Source organism: Podarcis raffonei, chromosome 4 (assembly GCF_027172205.1).
Source record: "Podarcis raffonei isolate rPodRaf1 chromosome 4, rPodRaf1.pri, whole genome shotgun sequence".
In the NCBI taxonomy this organism is placed as follows: Eukaryota; Metazoa; Chordata; class Lepidosauria; order Squamata; family Lacertidae; genus Podarcis; species Podarcis raffonei.
This window is the reverse complement of record NC_070605.1, coordinates 15,323,198-15,344,392: the sequence shown is the minus strand read 5'-3', so window position 1 is coordinate 15,344,392 and position 21,195 is coordinate 15,323,198. Positions and strand designations below refer to the sequence as shown.

The window sequence follows — 21,195 nt, the reverse complement described above, 5'->3', positions numbered from 1 at the left end:
TGAGCTCCTTGGAGGAAAAGGTGGGCTAGAATTTAAACGCAAGAGAATGGATTTAACAATAATTAGACCCTGTCCTACCACCCAGGCGAAGAGAGCTGATTCGTGTCACGAAAAGGCCAGCAAATTGTTGGTTGCTTAATTGGTCATTGCTGTCTTCTGCGCACTTCGACGCCCTTCAGGAAGGAAGGCGCTTGTGTGACTTAAAAAATTCAACACCCCCCCTCCACCTCAGGTCGTCACCAAAATAACTTGGTTATATCGCCTTGGGCGCGCCTGCGGTGCTGGCCCTACTCCGTGTAGACCCATTGGAAGGAACGAGCCGACCTTGGCCAGGTTTCTGAATCCCAACGCAACTTGACGTGGTTGAGGCGGGGAGAGGAGGAGAAATTTACGAGTCGCCCGCCTCCCCCCTCCCCCCCCCCCCCGCTGCAGCAAAGTGGTACGGGCCAACTCCCTGACCCGAATCCCACTCCTCGGGCGGAACCACTGGAGAGAAAGGGGCTGCAACTTCGGAGCCACAGCGGCGCGCGCGCTGACCCTTGAGGGCGCCAAGAGGCTTCTCCCCTTCCCCCCTCCCTTGGAAAGTGGGCGGGGGGCGGAAGGACCCCTCCCTCCGTCTCTCTCCGCCCCCCTCAGGTATGGAGTTCCTCAGGAAGCGCCTCAGCCCCGCCGCCGCTCGCCGCGGAGCCCGCGCTTTGCGCCCGAAGGAAGGCGCGCGCTGAGACCCGCGTCGTCTCCAGCGGCGGCGAGGGGACTTTCTCTGCCTTTCTCCCAGAGATGCAACCATCGCCCGGGGTCGGCTGAGGCTTCTCTCGCCAGCCCCGCTTCTGGTCGCCGCTACCGCCGCCGTTCCTCGCCGCAGCAGCCGCCCCTCGGAGCCCGGAGGACCATGCTGAAGGAGGCGGGCAAGGAAAAGACGCCTCCGGGGCTCTGGCTGCCGTGGCTGCTGCTCCTCTTTCCCTCCTCCGCCGTGCACGGTGAGTGGCCAGCCCGGTTCGGGAGCATCTGCGGAGCGGGGAAGCCGGGACACCCCCCCACTCCTCCTCGCCCCTGGCCCATTTGGCTCAATATTGCCAGCACTGACTGGCAGCGGCTCTCCAGGGTTTCAGGTGTGTGTGTGAACACACTTTATAGCCTTACTTGGAGCGGCCGGGGATTGAACCCGGGCCCCTCTGCATGCCAAAGGGATGCTCTAACCACTGCGTCTGAGGTCACTTGTTGTGGCTGGAGTGATGGGGCAGGGGGCCAATCTAGGTTTGTTTCTGCACAGCCTGCAGCAAAGAATATTTGTTGGGATGGATCTGGATGTGCGGTGCAAGTGTTGTTGTTGTTGTTTAGTCGTTTAGTCGTGTCCGACTCTTCGTGACCCCATGGACCAGAGCACGTCAGGCACTCCTGTCTTCCACTACCTCCCGCAGTTTGGTCAAGCTCATGTTTGTAGCTTCGAGAACACTGTCCAACCACCTCGTCCTCTGTCGTCCCCTTCTCCTTGTGCCCTCCATCTTTCCCCACATCAGGGTCTTTTCCAGGAAGTCTTCTCTTCTCAGGAGGTGGCCAAAGTATTGGAGCCTCAGCTTCAGGATCTGTCTTTCCAGTGAACACTCAGCGCTGATTTCCTTCAGAATGGATAGTTTGATCTTCTTGCAGTCCTTGGGACTCTCAAGAATCTCCTCCAGCACCATAATTCAAAAGCATAAATTATTCGGCGAGCAGCCTTCTTTATGGTCTAGCTCTCACTTCCATACTTGCGGTGCAAGTGTAGCCATGCCTATTCCGAAGTAAGTACCAGTTTTCGATGACATTATCCAGAATGCATGTGTATCCTGTACTTTGTTGTAACACACTAGTGGGGACTGCCCAGCACAGACTGGGATAGTATAATTTGTGTTTTTGGACCAACACACTAAAAATCAGGTGAAGTCACTCCAAAGTCACATTTTGGTCCCACCTCCAGCTCAGGAACTTTGGTACCACATTTGGCAGCGATATCGCGAGCGGTGGTCAAACCTATGTACAAAAAACGACGTCACACCACGGTCTAGGTTTAAGTGTGGTGTCTTGATCCAAAATGGCACCCAGCCAACAAAGACTGTCACCCCAACCCCCTTGTGCCAAGTTTGGCAATGAAATCTCAAGAAGCGGCCAAACCTATGCCAAAAAAGTTGTGTTTCAGTCCACCCTCCTGGCACTCAACTATCACTGTACCCCACCCCACCTCTGGAACCCTTATGCCATGTTTTGTGACGATATCTCAAGAGGGGGCTGAACCTATTCTGGAAAAAAACGAGCAAAATCACGGCAACGTGTTGTTTCGGTCTCCTATCTTGATTCAAAATGGCAGCTAGAATTCAAGCACTGATGAAGTCCACCTTTGGAAAACCACATGCCAAGAATCTCAAGAGGCATCTGAACACCTGTAGAGAAAAAACGGATAGACAATGTCAAAGTATACCGTGGTTTGGATGGGTTGGTTCTCTAACCAGCTTCTTCCCACCAATTGGGAGTCTTTAAGCTGTTCCTAATTCCCTAATTTGTAGCTAGCCAAGGTGTGAACATCTTTGTACTTTTGCCCCCCCCCGCAATAACACCTGCTGCTTTGGAAACAAACAGAATGACACTAACGAAGCCCTACGGATGTAAGCAGCTGGCAGTGGTGGACCTTGGGGTCTCAAATTCAGTGGAACCCTGTGACACCAAAATTGGGTGCCCCCTCCCTCTCACCTTCCATTCAAAACCATGGCTGTGCACCTCCAAGGCTCTGTGCCCAGGGCGACCAAACCAGTTGCACTCCTCTAAATACGAAGCTGGGGGTGGAAGTGAAAGAGCTCTAGAATGCAAGGGAAGAACAAACTTCACTGCTCACAAAGGCAGTAATTTGAACCTTAGCCATGTTCAGAGTACCTCTGCTTAGGGCATTAGTTAGTCATGGAAATGAACCCATATGTTGCAGTTATTTTTAAATCTTATTTTATTTCCGTATATAGTAAAAAAAGAGAAAAGAAATCCTTCTCCTAGGGTAGCGTTGCACAACGAAAAAATAAAATAGGGATGAGAAATTATCACTGTAATCATCACCGTAGTGTTTACTTAGGAGTAAGTTTCCTTTTGTCTGAGTGAGCCTTACAGTGTGATCATAGCCATGCCTACTCAGAAGTAGGTCCTGTTTAATTCAGCGCGGCATGCTCCCAAGCAAGTAAGATTAGGGTTGCAGCCTTACTCCCTAGCATTAAGTGTACATTAGGCTGACAGCCCAAGAGATTTTTACTTTCCTTTTTCTGTCCCACTGATGGGACTCTGTTGATAAGCTTCGGAAGTAAATTGTGGCTGGAGCCATTCCCAGGAGCAAACTGTTCACAGGATGATAGCTTTCCACAGTTATTAATTCAGCTTAATAGCTTTAAACACACACACACCTGGGGGAAATGTACTCTTCTTACCTGCCATGGTGAATTTAGTGTTTTGGTGACTGTGCGTGTTTTCTTCCATCAGTGGACTTGCTTGCAAGTAATTGAGGAGAGGTTTGCAGCTTTAGAAACAAAGGCAGAGCAAGCCCCTGTAGTTCTACAAAAGAGCACTCCCAACTTGCAAAATTCCTGTCTCTACACATCCATCCTCCTTGTCGATTTCATAGTTTGTGTGCCAAAGAGAATTTCAGCCACTGCAAATTTTCTCATCTCTGCACCGCTGCAGTGTGACAAGATGTACTGCCAAAATTCACCTTCTGCAGAACTGTCAAGGGTTCAGTAGCCCAGCCTCCCTTTTTAATCTGGTTATCTGGAGGAGAGGAGGTGCAGGCATAGGCAAAAGAAGGGCTGTAAGGTTGCCAGCTGTTCGGCAAAAATGACCTGACCTGCTATTGCGCCTTTAACAGCTGCAGAAATGAACAGGGGAAAGCTGTGTGTGTGTGTGTGCGCATAAATATATTCCACCTGCTGACAGATGCAGATCAGACATCCATTAAAGACACAGCTACAGGAGCTGCTTAAGAAGCTGCCAGCCCTACAAGACTTTTAACTTTGATTTTTGGAATTCTGTAGTGGTGTAGCAGATGCTGAGCTTTGGGTTGGCAAGTTGTGGGAGGAAGCTGCATTAGTAAAACCAACTTCTTTCCAAAGGAGGTTTTGCTGAGCCTTTGACACCCAGGGTGTCTGAATGCAGAATAACACAGGACTCCTGTACCTTTTCTTAAAAAAAAAAAGTTTATTATTTTACACTGATATACATTAAGCTCATATAATATACCATTTACATCAAAATCTATTTATTTATCCTGGCGACTTCCCATCCTTATATCTGTGATGGTCTAATTCTCTCTCCTTCCTGCTGCTGTCCAACCTTATCTGTTTATCTAAATCCTATATTACAATCTTTTATTGCCATTGCTCATAGGTTTGAAATTTCATTTGGCTGTATTGCGTTCTTATATAGACTGAAAAGGTTATTGGTTCTTCCACATACTGTATGCAGTGGATGCTCGGGTTGCGAATGTGATCCGTGCGGGAAGCATGTTTGCAACCCGCAATGTCTGCAACCCGCAGTGCCACGTCTGCGCATGCGTGGGTCACGATTCGGCGCTTCTGCACCTGCGTAAAGTGCGATTTAATGTTTCTGCACATGCACAAGCGCCAAAACCTGGAAGTAACCTGTTCCAATACTTCCAGGTTCAGCACAGTGCGCAACCCAAAATCACACAATCCGAAGCACCTGCAACCTGAGGTATGACTGTATTTTATCTTTCTAATTTCTTATTTTAGCTGTGGGTCCCACCATTTCTAAGTACTCTCGTAGCTTGAGGACCCATTCCTATTTCATTGGGATTTCTGGTGCTTTCCATTTTTTTGTGTAGAGTACTCTGGCTTACCAATTTGGGGGGGATCTCTCCTCCACATAGGGACGCGGGTGGTGCTCTGTGGCCCACAGAGCCTAGGGCTTGCCAATCAGAAGGTCAGAGGTTCGAATCCCCGCAACGGGGTGAGCTCCCATTGCTCAGTCCCTGCTCCTGCCAACTTAGCAGTTCGAAAGCATGTCAAAGTGCAAGTAGATAAATAGGTACCACTCCGGTGGGAAGGTAAACGGCGTTTCCGTGCCCTGCTATGGTTTGCCAGAAAGCAGCTTAGTCATGCTGGCCACATGACCCAGAAGCTGTACGCCAGCTCCCTCGGCCAATAAAGCGAGATGAGCGCCACAACCCCAGAGTCGTCCGCGACTTACCTTTACCTCTTCCACGTATTCCCAGAAGAAATACTCCTGGCTTTTGGGGTATATCTATTTTGAACATCTTTTCTAGTTTGTTATACATAATCTCACAATAATTCTCTGTTACTTTTTTTGCACATCCACCAGGTATGGAAAAAGGTACCTTCCACCTACATACACTCCCAGTGTATAGACTGTTCTATACATCTTAGTCAACTTGCATGGTGTCAAATAACATAATTTTCCTTAATGGTATAACAAGCGGTGAATTTTCATAGCTTAGTGGAAGAGGGTCACAGCAGGCAGGTGAAGCTTTCAGGCGAGGATAAGAGAAGCTGCAGTTTCTCCCTTGGCTAAAGTAAGGAAGGCACAAAATGCTGACCAGCCTTTACAGTCCTGCTTCACCCTGTTGCACTTTGCATTAGCTAACCAATATTGCAGAGCCCATAGGAAGGAGCCCCAAACTGGCTAGTTTCCTTCTGTGGTGCTGACTGCCAAGGCCACGGAAGTCCCAGCAGCATCTCCCATCTGTGTTTGCTGTGTATTTGGAAGAGCGTCAAAAGCAAATCTGAAAGCCTTCATGAGGCCGACCTGCAGGTGCTTAATTCATGCCAAGGCTGCCTTCAAACTTCCATGAAATGTAGGTGAAAATTGCGCAGCACTGGATGGAGGGCAGGGAGACCCAGGTTAAAATCCACATTCAGCTGTGAAGCTGACTGCTTAACCTTGGGCCATCTCTCAGCACAGCCCACCTTGTGAAGATAAAATGAAGGTTGTCGAGAGAACCATGTAAGCTTTTCTGATTGTCTTGGGGCAAAGGCAGGGGATACATTTAGTGAGTGTATAAATTAGAATAATAAAAAATAGGGAGGGGAATATATAAGAACTAAAGTAGGCTGTGGCCCCCTGGGCATGTGCAGAGTGGCTCTGTCTCTGTATTGAGCAGCAATGTTTTGCCATCACCACTCACTGGGTAATAAAGGAAAAAGAAGGGTTTTCATCTTGGAAGGTGAAAAATTCCAAGACGTTTTGCATCCTGTTCACCTGTCTTCTGAAACTCTCTGTTCCCTCAACTGTCATCGTCTTCTTCTTTGGTGATCACTTGTAGCCAAGTAAGATTGTCTCTCATAAACAGGGTTTTAACAATGAGTCCGTAAGTGACTGTGGAGGCCAATTCTGGATCTACGCATCCTTTCACAGTGGGGACATAGGTTTCCGGGTGGGAGTTGATCACGGTGTGGATTTGCAAGCGTGCCTTCCTCTTAGCACGTTTCTCCCTTGTGTCCTGAGTTCGAGTGTCTTAAAAGCCCATGTCACCTTTTCGTAAAGGCTGTTCTCCAATTGGAGCGCTCGCAGGCAAGTGTTTCCCAATTGTTGTTGGTTATACTACATTTTTTAAAATTTGCCTTGAGACAGTCTTTAAACCTCTTTTGTTGACCACCAGCATTACGCTTTCCATTTTTAAGTTCGGAATAGAGTACAGTGGTACCTCGGGTTAAGAACTTAATTCGTTCTGGAGGCCCATTCTTAACCTGAAACTGTTCTTAACTTGAAGCACCACTTTAGCTAATGGGGCCTCCCTCCGCCACCGCTGGGCGATTTCTGTTTTCATCCTGAAGCAAAGTTCTTAACCCGAGGTACTATTTCTGGGCTAGTGGAGTCTGTAACCTGAAGCGTATGTAACCTGAAGCATATGTAATCCGAGGTACCACTGTAGTTGCTTTGGAAGACGATAACCAGGCATCCACACAACATGACCAGTCCAACGAAGTCAATGTTGAAGAATCATTGCTTCGACACTGGTGATCTTCGCTTCTTCCAGTACACTGGTATTAGTTCGCCTGTCTTCCCAAGTGATGTGTAAAAAATTTTGGACACACCGTTGATGGAATCTTTCGAGGAGTTGGAGATAGCATTTATAAAAAAAACCATCAGTGAATAAGTAGAGGTGGGGAGACATGGGGATTGCAGAAGCGCCTCCCATGTGCGTTCACTCTGTCCTGTTTGGCCACATGAACGGGACTTCAGAAACAGCTGGATGTGCTGCTCACTAAAGCAGAATGGACATGTGCAATTTTCTTTCTTAACTTTTGCAAGTTGGCAAGAGATTTTTTCATTTTAAACCCGAAGGAGATGAATCTATATGGAGCAGCTTTACTCTTTATAATGAAGAGATAAACAGACGTGCAGTTGCAGCCAGGAATATGTTTTAAACTGCCACTGCAGGCAAGCTTAGGCATATACTGATAATATTATGCATGTGTGATGCAGCATTACTTAGCCGGCAACTGAATGTGGAGGAAGAGCCTTAACTGTTTAACACTGTCTCTAACAACACCAAGAAAGCAGTGATGTTGTCCCATGTCTGGCAAGTGCTTGCCTTGCTGGGGTTTTCAAATCATGTAGGTGCTGCTACTGGAAACAAGCGATTCTTCTTCCCTTCACAAATGAGATTGTCACACCTGTTGGAAGAGGATGGCAGCTCAACCCGAGCTGCTCCTTAGTAATGATAAACGTAGGAAGTGGATAAAAAGAAAAACCAGGTTCTTTTTTTTAAGGCACATCTACACTACAGGCTTTCAGGTTTTTTTGCAACTGCTTGGGAACCACCTTAAACTATGCTATCTGCCATGTTGAAATTTTAAATTTTGTTATATTTTGACTTGGAACTTCTGCAAGCCATGCTGATTCCTCCCTCCCTCTTTTATTTGGGGTGGTGGTGCTGAGGAATATAAAATACCAACATTTTTTTCTTGAGAGCTGGTGTAGCTACGACAGAGCTACAATTCCTGAAGGGTTAAGACTACTGGCGATGATGGCTGTGTGCTCTCCCACACTGTTGGAGGCAGTGTGCTTCTTGGTATCAGACACTGGGAATCACATGTGGGGGAGAGTGTTGGGGCATGTGCAGAGTGCATTCAGCGCGCCAGCAGAAGCATTAAATTGAACCCAGGCCAATCGCCAGTCGGAGAAGACAGACACCAGGCAGCTCAGTATATTTACTGGCAGGTAGTTCGCAGAAGGTGTTCTCAGCAAAAGTTCTCCCAGCAGAAATAGACATATCTGGATTCCACCATCCCAAAACACCCACGCTACAAATACAGGGCTACTTATACCCTACTTTGTGCTGAATCACTGGCATCAGCCTCTGCCTCTTACCCCCACGAGCTCCAGACCTTGTAGGTGCAAGCAGTTAACCCTAAGCCCTGGCTTTTCTCCCTGCAAGCATGAATTTACTCCACGAGAGAGTGCCGTTGCGCTCAAGCCCTGACCACAAGTTTCCTACAGGCATCCTATAGTTGGCCACTTTGAGAAAAGGATGCTGGACATGATAGGCCTTTGGCCAAATTCAGCAGAGCTGCCCTTATGTTATTAGCGGTTGTGGAGAAGAGGAACTGTGGCTTCCGAAGGGTGCCGTGAGTAAAGTCAGCCCTTATTCTCTTCATCTCGCAGTAATGGGGAGAGAAGAGCAAAGCTGAGAGAGTGTCAGTTGCCGGAGGCTGTTTAACGAGTTCATTGTTTATTGCCAAACTGGTCTTGATAGCAACATTTATTTATTCATTTATTTGGATGGCTGCCCCATGACTGTTCATGGAACTCTCTCCCGAGTGATGTGGGACATGGGTGGCGCTGTGAGTTAAACCACAGAGCCTAGGACTTGCCGATCAGAAGGTTGGCGGTTCGAATCCCTGCGAAGGGGTGAGCTCCCGTTGCTCGATCCCTGCTCCTGCCAACCTAGCAGTTTGAAAGCACGTCAAAGTGCAAGTAGATAAATAGGTACTGCTCCGGCGGGAAGGTAAACAGCATTTTCGTGCGCTGCTCTGGTTCACCAGAAGTGGCTTAGTCATGCTGGCCACATGACCCGGAAGCTGTACGCCGGCTCCCTTGGCCAGTAAAGCGAGATGAGCACCGCAACCCCAGAGTCGGCCACGACTGGACCTAACGGTCAGGGGTCCCTTTACCTTTACCTCCCGAGTGACACGTGTCAATTGTCCACGCAAGCTACATTTAGGTGACAGGTGAAAACATACTAATTTGCCCGGGACCTTTGGAACCTGGTGGTGTTGATGCTGCTTGGAGTTCAGGGTTCGTGTTGCTGCATTTGTAAAGGATGTATGCTCTTATTTGGTTATGTTTCATTCTCCTGTGTATATTATATCCTGCGATTTAAGCTGCCCTGTGCTCTAACCTGAAGGAAAGTTGGGGTAGAAAATGCCGAAGTCAGCGCAGTGCAAGACCAGAGCAGGAAAACTTGGGTTCAAATCTGCGCACAGCCAAGAAGCACACTAAGTCACCCTGAGCTAATCGCACACACTCTCAGCTTGAGCTACTACCTCACGGTGTTGTTGTGAAGACAAAGAAAAGGACTGGGGAATCAGGTACACTTCCCAGCACTCCTCAGAGAAAAAGGGCAACATTAATGTAACAATACAGCCCTGTTTGGTTGTTTAAAATGCCTCTAGAGTAGCCAGTTACTTCAGTGATTGCTTTGTTTTGCTTTTAAGTGTTGTGTGAGGGGGACAATAGAGTGCTAACTGGAAGGACAGATCCTGAAGCTAAGGCTCCAATACTTTGGCCACCTCATGAGAAGAGAAGACTCCCTGGAAAAGACCCTGATGTTGGGAAAGATGGAGGGCACAAGGAGAAGGGGACGATAGAGGACGAGATGGTTGGACAGTGTTCTCGAAGCTACCAGCATGAGTTTGCCCAAACTGCGGGAGGCAGTGGAAGACAGGAGTGCCTGGAGTGCTCTGGTCCATTGGGTCACGAAGAGTCGGATACGACAAACAACAACAACAAATTGAAAACTATTGTTAAAACATGATTGACTCTGTCTTTCAGAATAAAAGGGGTGGGCAGGAATCAGAACCCTCCCTTTGGCTCATTGCCTACCCCCCAACCTCCCTAACTCCGCCCTCCCCAATTCCACCCCACTTTCCTCTCTTTCCCCACACTCTCTCCCTCCTTCCCCACTCCTTCACTGGAGGTTTTTAAACTTGTTGAAAAGCTATCTGCCAGGGATTCTTTAGGTGTGATTACCGCATTGCGGCAGGTTGGACTAGATGACACTTGGTGTCCCTTCCAATCCACCATTTGATGGTTCCATGAGAATCTTCAGTGCAAACAGGAATCTACACCTGTGGCTCCCTCCTCTCTCTCTGAGCACACAGGCATAGTTCAACCAGGTCTTTCAATAATCACTTACCTGTACAGCTGTGGAAGCTAAAATAATGACTCTTAGTCATACGGAGGGAAATTTGTTAAAGGATGAGCTGGGGTTTTTTTCAGCTGTGGAGGCTTATAATTAACCTGTGGATAGACGGGCAGGTTAATAAAGGCTTTTGTAAGTTGGTGCCTAAAATAAGATGGAATGTATAATTGTATTGGCTTTCCTGACATTTTGATTTCATCTGAAGACCAGCTGCAAGGCCCCCTGAGTGGTTGAGGAAGTGCTCCTAGGGAAGCATCATCATCATTATTATTATTATTATTATTATTATTATTTAAATCTCTCTGCTCCTGAGTGGCATCCCCTGACCTAAATTATCCCCCATCCCCAAAAAAGCTGTTGTTAGCCCTCCAACGCAAGTACAGTGGTACCTCGGGTTACATACGCTTCAGGTTACATCCATTAACCCAGAAACAGTACTTCAGGTTAAGAGCTTTGCTTCAGGATGAGAACAGAAATTGTGCTCCTGTGGAGTGGCAACAGCAGGAGGCCCCATTAGCTAAAGTGGTGCTTCAGGTTAAGAACAGTTTCAGGTTAAGTACAGACCTCTGGAACGAATTAAGTACTTAACCTGAGGTACCACTGTACCTGTATGTTATCCTCAGCAGCGTCAGGGGAGGCAATTGAGAAAACGGTGTTGCGTGAAGGGAAGGCTGACTAAGTGGTATAAAACTATTAGGAAAGAGGTTGGTTTCAGCCTTCACCGAAGGAAAAATAAAACCTCTATAGCAGAGTTATTCCGCCTGACTTGCAGGCACAGGTCTTTTGCTAAGTGTGAAGTCACCAGCATGAGGTATGTAGCATTCAATCAAACTACAGTAACTACCTAGAGAAAAATTGATTAATGAAAACTAAAGAGGAAGGAGCTTATCTGGCTTTTCAATTAAGCTGTCCGTGGTTCTGTTAGCTGCTTCATCGTGGGAGATTGCCTTTCCTCACGTGTTAAACAGAAGGGGAAATATTCTATTTAGAAAGTGCATAGAGACAGGGTTCTCCACATTCAGGCACTGATCTTGAGCGCATGCAAATGTTTGAGCCAGACATTCTCCTAAACACCAGAAGATTTTGTTGTGTGGCTGGCAGGAGCTTCCTGTCCTCCTCTGCCCTAATCCTGTCCGATCGCAAATCTCCATTGTATTTGCCCAAATAAGTTTTTGTCATATATTTACGAGGGTGATTTACACATAAGAGAATTAAAAACCCCACAAAACCAGCAAACACATTTAAAACAAGACTGAAAGCCTAACAACCAGACACTTGTAGCAAAGATACGTTTGGGAAAGCCTGCTGGAACAAAATGTCTTCCAGCTGTTTCTGGAAAGTGCAGATAGTTGGGTCCTGTCATATCAACAGGAACACATAGCAGAAGTGAGGTAGTATATTTGGACATCAGCATTTGAGCATATGTGCTTTTTTATAATAATTTTTATTAAGTTTTCCATTTTAACAATCCAATCAAATCACATTAAATATTCCAAATTATGCAGATACATATAATAAAGTCCAAATATTTTGCCATATTATAAATTTTTGTTGGGGCTTCCCATGCTTCAAATTCAGTGGGGTCCAATCATCTTATGTTGAGTTTCCAAAAGTTCCTTCTTTGAGTTCTCCTGTTGTTATCCTTCTTTCTTTCACAGCCTCTGAGTTATTTCCACAGGCGAGTTGGAGTGAACAATAATATACTTCTGTGTGAAATTTGTGTGACTCTCCTTTTTCTTTTTCTTTCTTTTTTTCCCCTTTTTGCAGCTGGTAAGTCTATTATTAGCAGTATGTCCTTACACACTGGTGTTTATGCTGAATCAATCCAAAAGTCCTACTCTTGTGGCAGACGCCATCTTCTCTCAGTTCCGATGAAATAAAATCTAAGCGTTTGCTCATTAATTTTCTACAGACAGGTTGCATCAAACATTAGTCTTTCCAGGGGAGGTTTGCCAAATCGGACTTGAATTACAGATATAATAACAAATTAAGAGCCCGCCTCCCCCCTATGACTATTTGTCTCTACAACTCAGTCTATTCCATAATGGCGGATCCCAATTAAATAGTGTGTCACAGGAGAGTCTTATATCTTCCAAATATTTCAAAGAACAAAGGCTTTAGTATTATTATTTCCACACAGTTTATATTTTCTGATCTCACTTGCTATAAGTAATGGAGACGGTTCTTCTGGGGGGGTGTTGTTAAGTATTATCGTAGTAGAAAAAAGCATTTGAGCATATGTACTTGCTGTGATACACAGAGAGGCAGAAAGATTGGCCAAGAACTGGCATTCACTGGGGTTTGGTTGGACTTTAGTGTGGTAGCCTCTGCTCTGTGGAACTCCCTGCTGCTAGAGGTTTGTCAGGGACTGTCCCTTCCTTTCGGATGTCTCTTGAAAACCGCACTTGTTTAGGCAGGTTTTCACAGAACGAATTGCTCTCCTCAACAGACCAGTATCTGATGCTTTGTGGATGTTTTTCAATCACGTTTTGTGGGTATTTATGAACTGGTTTTATTATATTTTACATGCCTTGAGCTACCTCCAAATACTGCATAAAAGTGCAGGTTATAAATATTTGAACAAAGAAAATATATATATGAGGCGCTCTGCAAAGAATGAGGGGACAGCCCCCTGTTTAAAAATAAACACTAGGGAAACTACAGTTAAGCAGTATGCAAACACCATCCAATGGATGGATGGATAGATAAGATTATGTTTACAGGGTCATGTGTACAGTCAACAGAGACCCATTGTAACATTCTTTAATTGCCCTGTGGTGTGCATGATTCTGGGTGTATCACTAAAATATGGCTCTTTTCCTGCTAGTTCAGTGCATATTTTAATCCCTTCCCAGGTGTCCTTGATTTTTCGAAGTTAGCCAGAGGCTGTGCTATTCTGGGACACTTGCCTCTGGGTGACCCAAGAACAGCCTGAGCCAGATCTAGGTGCAAAATTCGGATATCTCTCCTAAAAATTCTCTTTAAAAATCAGAGTTCTGCCTTGGTTCGTGTCTGATCTCCCACCTGTATGTGTTTTGTCTTAACTTTATTTTGCCATCTTACACACAAGAGTTTGTAAAATAGTGGTGGTTCCCGTGTGACCAAATGGGGGTCGTGATTTGCCGGTTGGGGATATTTTCTCTTTCTGAATATTGTGCAGCTTTTTCTGAGGGGGGGGTGAGGTTTGGGGGTTGTTTTGCCTCCTTCCTATGCCAGATGGCAGAGCCTGAATATTCTAGACTGGATGCGAGGCCAGTTGCTATTGGGTGCTGTTCTGATTTTTAGATGTTGCTCAAGTCTGCTAAAGGACAGACTCTCTCTCTCTCTCTCTCTCTCTCTCTCTCCCTTAAGAGCCAATTTCCGATGCCATATCTTACGCACCATCTGCAAACAATCCCTCCCTCTCTTTCTCAGCTGAGAATCTCCTGATTTACAGAGCAGCTTTCTTTCGAATATGTTGTATTGTTTTGTGTAAACCACCTAGACAGGGGTTTGTTTTGGGTTTTTTGCTAGAATATTGTTAAATATTTTATTTCATAAAATTTTCATACAGCTTGATTGTAGAGAAAACCCTCAAAGCGGTTTACAGAAGAGACAAAACAATAAAAATGACCGCTAATAAATTTACAACCGTGGCTGAACACACACAGTAAGCGAAAGCCACAATAGAGTACAGTGCTACCTCGGGTTACATACGCTTCAGGTTACAGACTCTGCTAACCCAGAAATATTACCTCGGGTTAAGAACTTTGCTTCAGGATGAGAACAGAAATTGTGCTCCGGCGGCAGCAGGAGGCCCCATTAGCTAAAGTGGTGCTTCAGGTTAAGAACAGTTTCAGGTTAAGAACGGACCTCCGGAACGAATTAAGTACTTAACCCGAGGTACCACTGTAGACCAAAACGCATACCAACTTTCTAAACAGCTTGGGCAAGCTTGTCTAAATAAGAATGTCTTCAGCAGGCAGGAAAGGAACGCAGTGAAGGTGCTTGCCTCATATCAATAGGCAGGGAGTTCCATGTGGATCAATAGGCAAGTTCTTTCACATGTGGTGTCAGCAATGGTGCTGCAGCATTCTGCACTAACTGCAGCTTCCTGATCAAGCGTGAGGGAAGCCCCACACAGAACACATTGCAGTAATCCAGTCTTGAAAGTAACCAGTGCACGAACTGCTGTGGCCACACAATCCAGGCCCAGGAATGGCCGTAGCTGGCAAACCATTTGCAGTTGGTAAAAGGCACTTCTAGCCAAGGATATGCTGTGCTGCCGGAGGATCTTTGGTTGGGGTCAGATGAGTCCCTGTGCCCAACACCTCTCAACTCTGTCAGCCTCTGCCATTGGTGGGGAAGCCCCAACTGTGAGTGGCATTAGAAATTCAGTTGTATAAGCTGGGCACCAAATGGCTCCTTAAACAAAGGTTGCAGTTGCCAAAACGGAATGTCTAGCTGCCATTTTGGGGCAAGACGGCTCAAAAGTCTTGGTTTTCTCAAATGATGGACTGACTGTGATTGATTCTCGGTGAAACATTTGGCTGGTTCAGATGATAACCTAGAGCTAGGTTAAGAACTTTGAGAACTTCGAAAGAACAGTGGCAAGAAAAACTGATGAGCTATTTGGAACTGGCTAAATTGATGTATAAACTGCGTGACAAGGACAATCGTGACTTCAAGGAAGACAACAAAATGACTTGGGCAGGTTTTGAATAAACACCCACAAATTTATTAGTTGAACAGATGACAGATAAGGCAAGGATATGTACAAATTTATAATATGCAGAGAACAATATGTGCAAAGAAATCGGAGAGGGGAGCTGAGGGAAGTCCTGGGGGGGGAAAGGGGGGCAAAATAATGCAATTGATTATTTGGAATGATAATTTGGTATGTTGAAAGTGTTTAATAAAAATTATTTTTTTAAAAAGAACTTTGAGAACTTGAAGAAGAAAGGCCACTTGATCCAGGGACGGTCCACCTATAGACTGGCCTATACTGACCTCTTTTTCCTAATGGTGACTGCTCCTGCTCAGGCTGCACAGAAAAAAGCATTTTGGTTCCAGAAATTCATTCCGATTGTGCAGATAAAATATAACCGATGGATTTCTACAGGATGGGGCATTAGTGTGTGAAAATAGTCCCGATCCAATGATCCCCAGGTGGTGGAGACGTCAGGCAGCATCCTAGCACCCAGACACCTTCACTTTGTCACAAGTGGTAGGGAGCCAGGTGCAAATAATTTTGAACACTGCCTGCAAGAAACACCCCAGTGAATCCCCCAGGTGGGTGGGGACTATCGACAGCAGTAACCCCAAAAGCAGGGTGTCAGGGAACTGCCATCGACGCAGGGGCGAGAGGGGAAAAGCCGGATGGATTACAGAGAGCCCCCAAAGATCGTGTGAAGCAGCACTTTCTCAGCGGAGGAAGGAAGCCCCGCCTCTAGTGGAGAGGAGATGCAGGGCTCGGAGGAGGCAATAATAATAATTTATTATTTATACCCTGCCCATCTGGCTGGGCTTCCCCAGCCACTCTGGGCGGCTTCCAAAAATATATATATTAAAATACTGTAATACATCAAACATTAAAAGCTTCCCTAAACAGGGCTGCCTTCAGATGTCTTCTAAAAGTCTGGTAGTTGTTCTCTTTGACATCTGGTGGGAGGGCGTTCCACAGGGAGGGCGCCACTACCGAGAAGGCCCTCTGCCTGGTTCCCTGTAACTTGGCTTCTCACAGTGAGGGAACTGCCAGAAGGCCCTCGGTGCTGGACCTCAGTGTCCGGGCAGAACGATGGGGGTGGGGGTGGAGACCTTGCCTGAGCAAAGTGGGGAGGAGGGAGGTCCTCCTTTACCCAAGCTGTCCCTGCGCAGTAGGCTTCCACGCAGAGAGGGGAGGCACAGACTGGGGGTCAAGAAACTACTCTGCTGGGGGAGATTTAAGCACCACTCTCAGATTCTGCCAGTGAATGAGCAAGACATGGAATAGAGGCGCTCTGCTTTGCAAGGTGTTTTTTTAGCACCAATAAGAAAGCTTTAGCACAGACTAGTGAGGCATCTTGCCTGATGGCTCTCAAGCAACCACCGGATACCCCTTACACAGGGTTTTTAAGGGCAGGGGTTGGAGCATTGGATACTGCCAACCCTTCTGCCTTCACACAACAGCAATGGGCACAAATTTGGGTCTCTTTGAAGCACCAGCATGCTAGCTGGTGCAGCCAAGTGGTCCTTTCCTCTCTCTTGCACCTTAGCCAGTGGCAGCTGTGGAGGTGGTGATGGCTACACTTCTCCATCAAGCCCTGGGATTTGGATTTGGAATTGAGTACCTTTAATGTGATACTGGTTGCTCTTAGCTCTTTAGATTATTTACGTACCACCCTTTGTGCAAGCCGTAGGGTGATTTGCAACAAAGCAGAGAGATAAAAATAGATAAATTGCACGCACATTCATATACGCACGCCTTTCCAAATAATATTTCTTCATCTCTATGTGCCCGTTGACTTCTGTTCTATACACTCCAGTTGGGTTTCTCACAGCATATGATCGGTTAGCTTGCATCTATGATGATGCCAGCCTTTCTGTTGCTTAAAGACCCAACCTCCAGGACTGTTTAGATGCTGCGGCTATTATGGGAACCATAATAAACTTCCAGCTGCACTTGGCTGTTTTTTTCTTAAGCCTTTGCTCATTACTCCTTCAACATTTCCGGTTGATGCAGATCCTGCGTCAAATTGCAGGGTGTTTATTTTAAACGTAAAAACTGCAGGCGAGTGTTTTCTTTTTGTGTATCAAAACCATAACTTTGCTTTTCTTTTCTCCCCATATGGAGTACAGTTTAATGCCTATCATTAACCACGCACTCCTGAAAGAGGTGTATCTGCCGGGTGGAACAGAAAACGTACGCAGGAGCACGACTTGGGAAGGCGCAGGATAATAAACTGTTCTATATCTTGCAGGGTAAATGTTAGAGACTGCTTTGGGGAGGGATGAAGAGGGGCTTTGGTTAGTTTACTGTTCCTGAGAATTGGTTCCGTCTTGTGCGCTGCAAAGGATTCTGGGAAGCAGGGCTCCACACGTTTGCAATTACTGTGGTACCTTGGGTTAAGAACTTAATTCGTTCCGGAGGTCCATTCTTAACCTGAAACTGTTTTTAACCTGAAGCACCACTTTAGCTAATGGGGCCTCCTGCTGCTACAGCGCAATTTCTGTTCTCATCCTGAAGCAAAGTTAACCCAAGGTACTATTTCTGGGTTAGCGGAGTCTGTAACCTGAAACGTCTGTAACCTGAAGTGTCTGTAACCCGAGGTACCACTGTACGCCACTGCTGCCTGGTGAGCAGAATCAGTCAATTTGTTTGTTTTAACATTTATTCCCCCTGTTCTTCCTCGGGAGCTCATTTAACAGCCGAATTAATCCATAGATGCTAACGTTAGAAAATGTCACTTTCAGTCTAATACAGGTCCCTGAATATATTAAAATGGGAGCAGAAATCATTATCCAGTATAGCAGCAAATAAAATATTTTTTCTTAAAGAACACCCCCGCCTTTAATATTATTCTAATAAAAGAGCCATTTGTGAGCTGACTGACCCATGTTCACCCCGTGTGCAACATGGCTTAGTGGGGATTTGAACCCTGGTCTTCTGGGTCCTAGTCCAGCACTCTAACCACTGCACCACACAGCCTTCCCCCTAGGCACCCCCCAGTACCTTGCTGATTCAAGGCCCCTGCTGCATCCAAGCCCTGTTTCAGGAACCTACCTCCCCACAACTTCCCAAGCATGGGAGGCAAATGGGACAAGCAACTTTCAAATACTTTACTGCCGTTTCCTATTCTCTTTCTTTTATGGCTGGTTTTGCACTTCGGGGAGGGAGGGTGCTTGATGATTTCTTTTCATGTGCCTTTCTCTGTAAGAAATAACAGTCGAATGTGTTAAAATATATTAGCAACCATCTTCCTCAATTGCAAGGTGCTTGCGCTTCTCCGTGGCAGAAGGAAATAATTGGTGGGAACATCCAAGATCTGTTCAAAAGCCTCGGAAGTTCATGCTCTTGTCAATGCAAGCCCTGTTCTGCTCCACAGGCGCTGAAATCTATCCTTGATGTAGCAAAATTTTCTCCTCTCTGCTGTGTTGTGTGTTTTTTTCTGAAACCAAACAACTTGCTGGCTCTTCATGGCCCTGAAGGAGCATTGTACTCAGAAATGCATAGAGCTAAATAAAAATCTTGCGAACATAAATGCCAGGGCCTGCACTCCTCTTTGTTTGGATTTTTAGCAACTTCGCTCACGCTGAATGGATGTGTTTTGTTAGAGGAAATTGCCTTTCTGTATTGGAAGAAAATGTATGCAAAGATAACTCTTTGCCCCTATTTTTCATCTTGTGTATTCTGAGATGCCTCTGCTTCTATTGATAAACAATTGTTCTGCCTTCTACATGAGGTGCAAAGGGCTTTGCTTTGTTCACCGTGAAGAAATTTGTTGGGGCGTTCCATTTTTTGGCCTGGAGATGTGCTTGGTCTCTGGCAGTTTGGATGTCTACGTGTACAGTGGTACCTCGGGTTAAGAACTGAATTCATTCTGGGGGTCTGAAACTGTTCTTAACCTGAGGTACCACTTTAGCTAATGGGGCCTCCTGCTGCGCGATTTCTGTTCTCATCCTGAAGCAAAGTTCTTAACCCAAGGTACTATTTCTGGGTTAGCAGAGTCTGTAACCTGAAGCGTCTGTAACCTGAAGCGTCTGTAACCTGAGGTACTACTGTATTCTTCAGAGGCACAGTGTTAATTATCCTTCCATAATCACGTTTGTGAGTTCAGCAGAGTGCTTCCCTTTCCAGCTTAAAAGTGAAACAGACTCCCTTCGACTCTCCTTCCTTGGAGGTTTTTAAGCAGAGGTTGGGTGGCCATCAGTCATGGATGCTTTAGCTGAGATTCCTGCATTGCAAGTTGTTGGGCTAGATGACCGTCAGGGTCTACAATTCTGGGTTGCTGAGGATTTGTTGTCATTTATGCATGTGTTGCATTGTGCTTGCTGCTGGATGAGACAGACACCCAGTCTGTCATGGCTTTGATGTCATGGAGGGAGAAGCCCTTGTGTTCAAATTCTTGCTCAAAAATGAGTAATAAGAACTGGCAAACAGTGATCTGATGAGGCAATATATAGACTACATTGTGTTTATATTCTGCCTTACAGAAATGCCAAGTTAACTCCTATTCATATTTATGCTCCCTGTGTTCCCAGAAGCTCAAACAATACAGCAAACTTCTGTTTGTACTGTAGGAGCCAGGAATAGACTAAATCTTCTGCTCCTGTGAGGAACAAAATCTAATATGTTTCCTCACCACCAGAAAGCTTTTTTTTTTATATGCATTGGAGAGGTAGGCAAAATCAATAGCTAAGTAATATAATTTATTCCATCCTTATTAATCAAACTTTTCAAGGCTCCTCTGCTTTTTCTTGTATCAGAAATGACCATCCATATTTATCTTTGACAATTATGACAAAGAAACCCATAGACATGCTCCCCCCCCCCGGTGGGGTGTAATCAACAGTTGTGCCTCACCAGGGAGAACATTCCACAAAAGGGAGCCTCTACCGAGAAGGCCCTGCCATGCATCAGTGCCAATGCCAGATGAACTTGTGAGCCCAAAGTTTGCCTCATTTGCAGCACTGAGGCACAAGCCTGGCCTGTGTGTTTGGAGGTCCTGGGCTGTCCCTATCTGTCCCAAGCTACAAGCTCCTCGTAATTCATTCAGCTAATTCATAAGCTTACAAGAGAGTTTAAAATCATGCAAAACCATATATAGAAAATCAGTACTGTTGCAGATATCTATCAGCACAGTGGGATAAGCTGTCCAGAAACCTAGATCATGTTTCTTTCTCTCCCATTCCTCTTGCACTGCTGAACTTGCTGTTTATATTTTTGGAGTATTCTTCTCAAATGTCTCACAAACAAAACTTGGAGAAACCACATTGTCTCTTTTATAGATTCAACCTTTTCTTCTAACTGTAAATTTCTGTAATTGATTTTTCATTTTTACGTTGTTGTAAGCCATTCCTGAGCGATTAAAGGCGGGTACGATGACCATAATAAATGATAACACAACACTACCCAAAAACAAACAAACTGTGTGCTGCTAGATCCTTATAATTATAAATGGAGATACAGGGTGTGAGATAAAAGACCAACAAAATCTGGAGCGTCTTGGAGGTGGGGTTCCCCCTGCCCTCTTTTCGTCCAAAGGGTGACTGAAATTCCACCGTTCATTTTCTTGCCGTCTGCAGTGAGATTAAAATTTTAAAACTTAAGCCTGCCACATGCCTTCTTAAATATGAAATGTGCTGTCAGAAAATAAAGCTGGCTGTCAGAGAAGCCTTTGCCATGCCTAACACATTATTAAAAAAAAATAAAATTCCTCCAATATTAAAAAGAAGGACCCAAAGGGTGGGGGGAGAGGGAGAATTATATATTAATGGGCAATTACAGGCTTTCTGGCTGGCCATAGCCCTGAGCTATCTAATTGTGCTGAGGAGTAAGGGAGTTTGCATAGAGTGTCCCCCCCCCCACTTTTCCTTTATTAATGTGATTTTTGTGGGCAGCGTCATAGCCATAATTCCATTGAACTCTGCCAGGAGCTTGACATTTGTGGTGACCCAAGGAACAAACGTGACATTCTCAACCAAGGCGGTGGGATTTCTGATGAGACTCAAAGCCCTTTGAGAACTAAGTTTTCATGAGTTTAGAGGGAATCTGTTAATCGGTGCCTATGCAGACTCAAGCGTTGTTGCTGGCCCTTTTCTAGAAGTTT

General features: G+C 45.7%; 1 protein-coding gene across 1 annotated transcript in view; it reads left to right on the top strand.

Moving 5' to 3' along the window:
- The window catches only part of LOC128412321 (uncharacterized), a 47,498-nt gene that overhangs the window by 3,514 nt on the left and 22,789 nt on the right, over positions 1 to 21,195 (top strand). Inside the window, exon 2 of the mRNA XM_053385227.1 lies at positions 637 to 977. Coding sequence (XP_053241202.1) covers positions 637 to 977 — 341 coding nt within the window. The remainder of the gene's footprint in view (positions 1 to 636; positions 978 to 21,195) is intronic.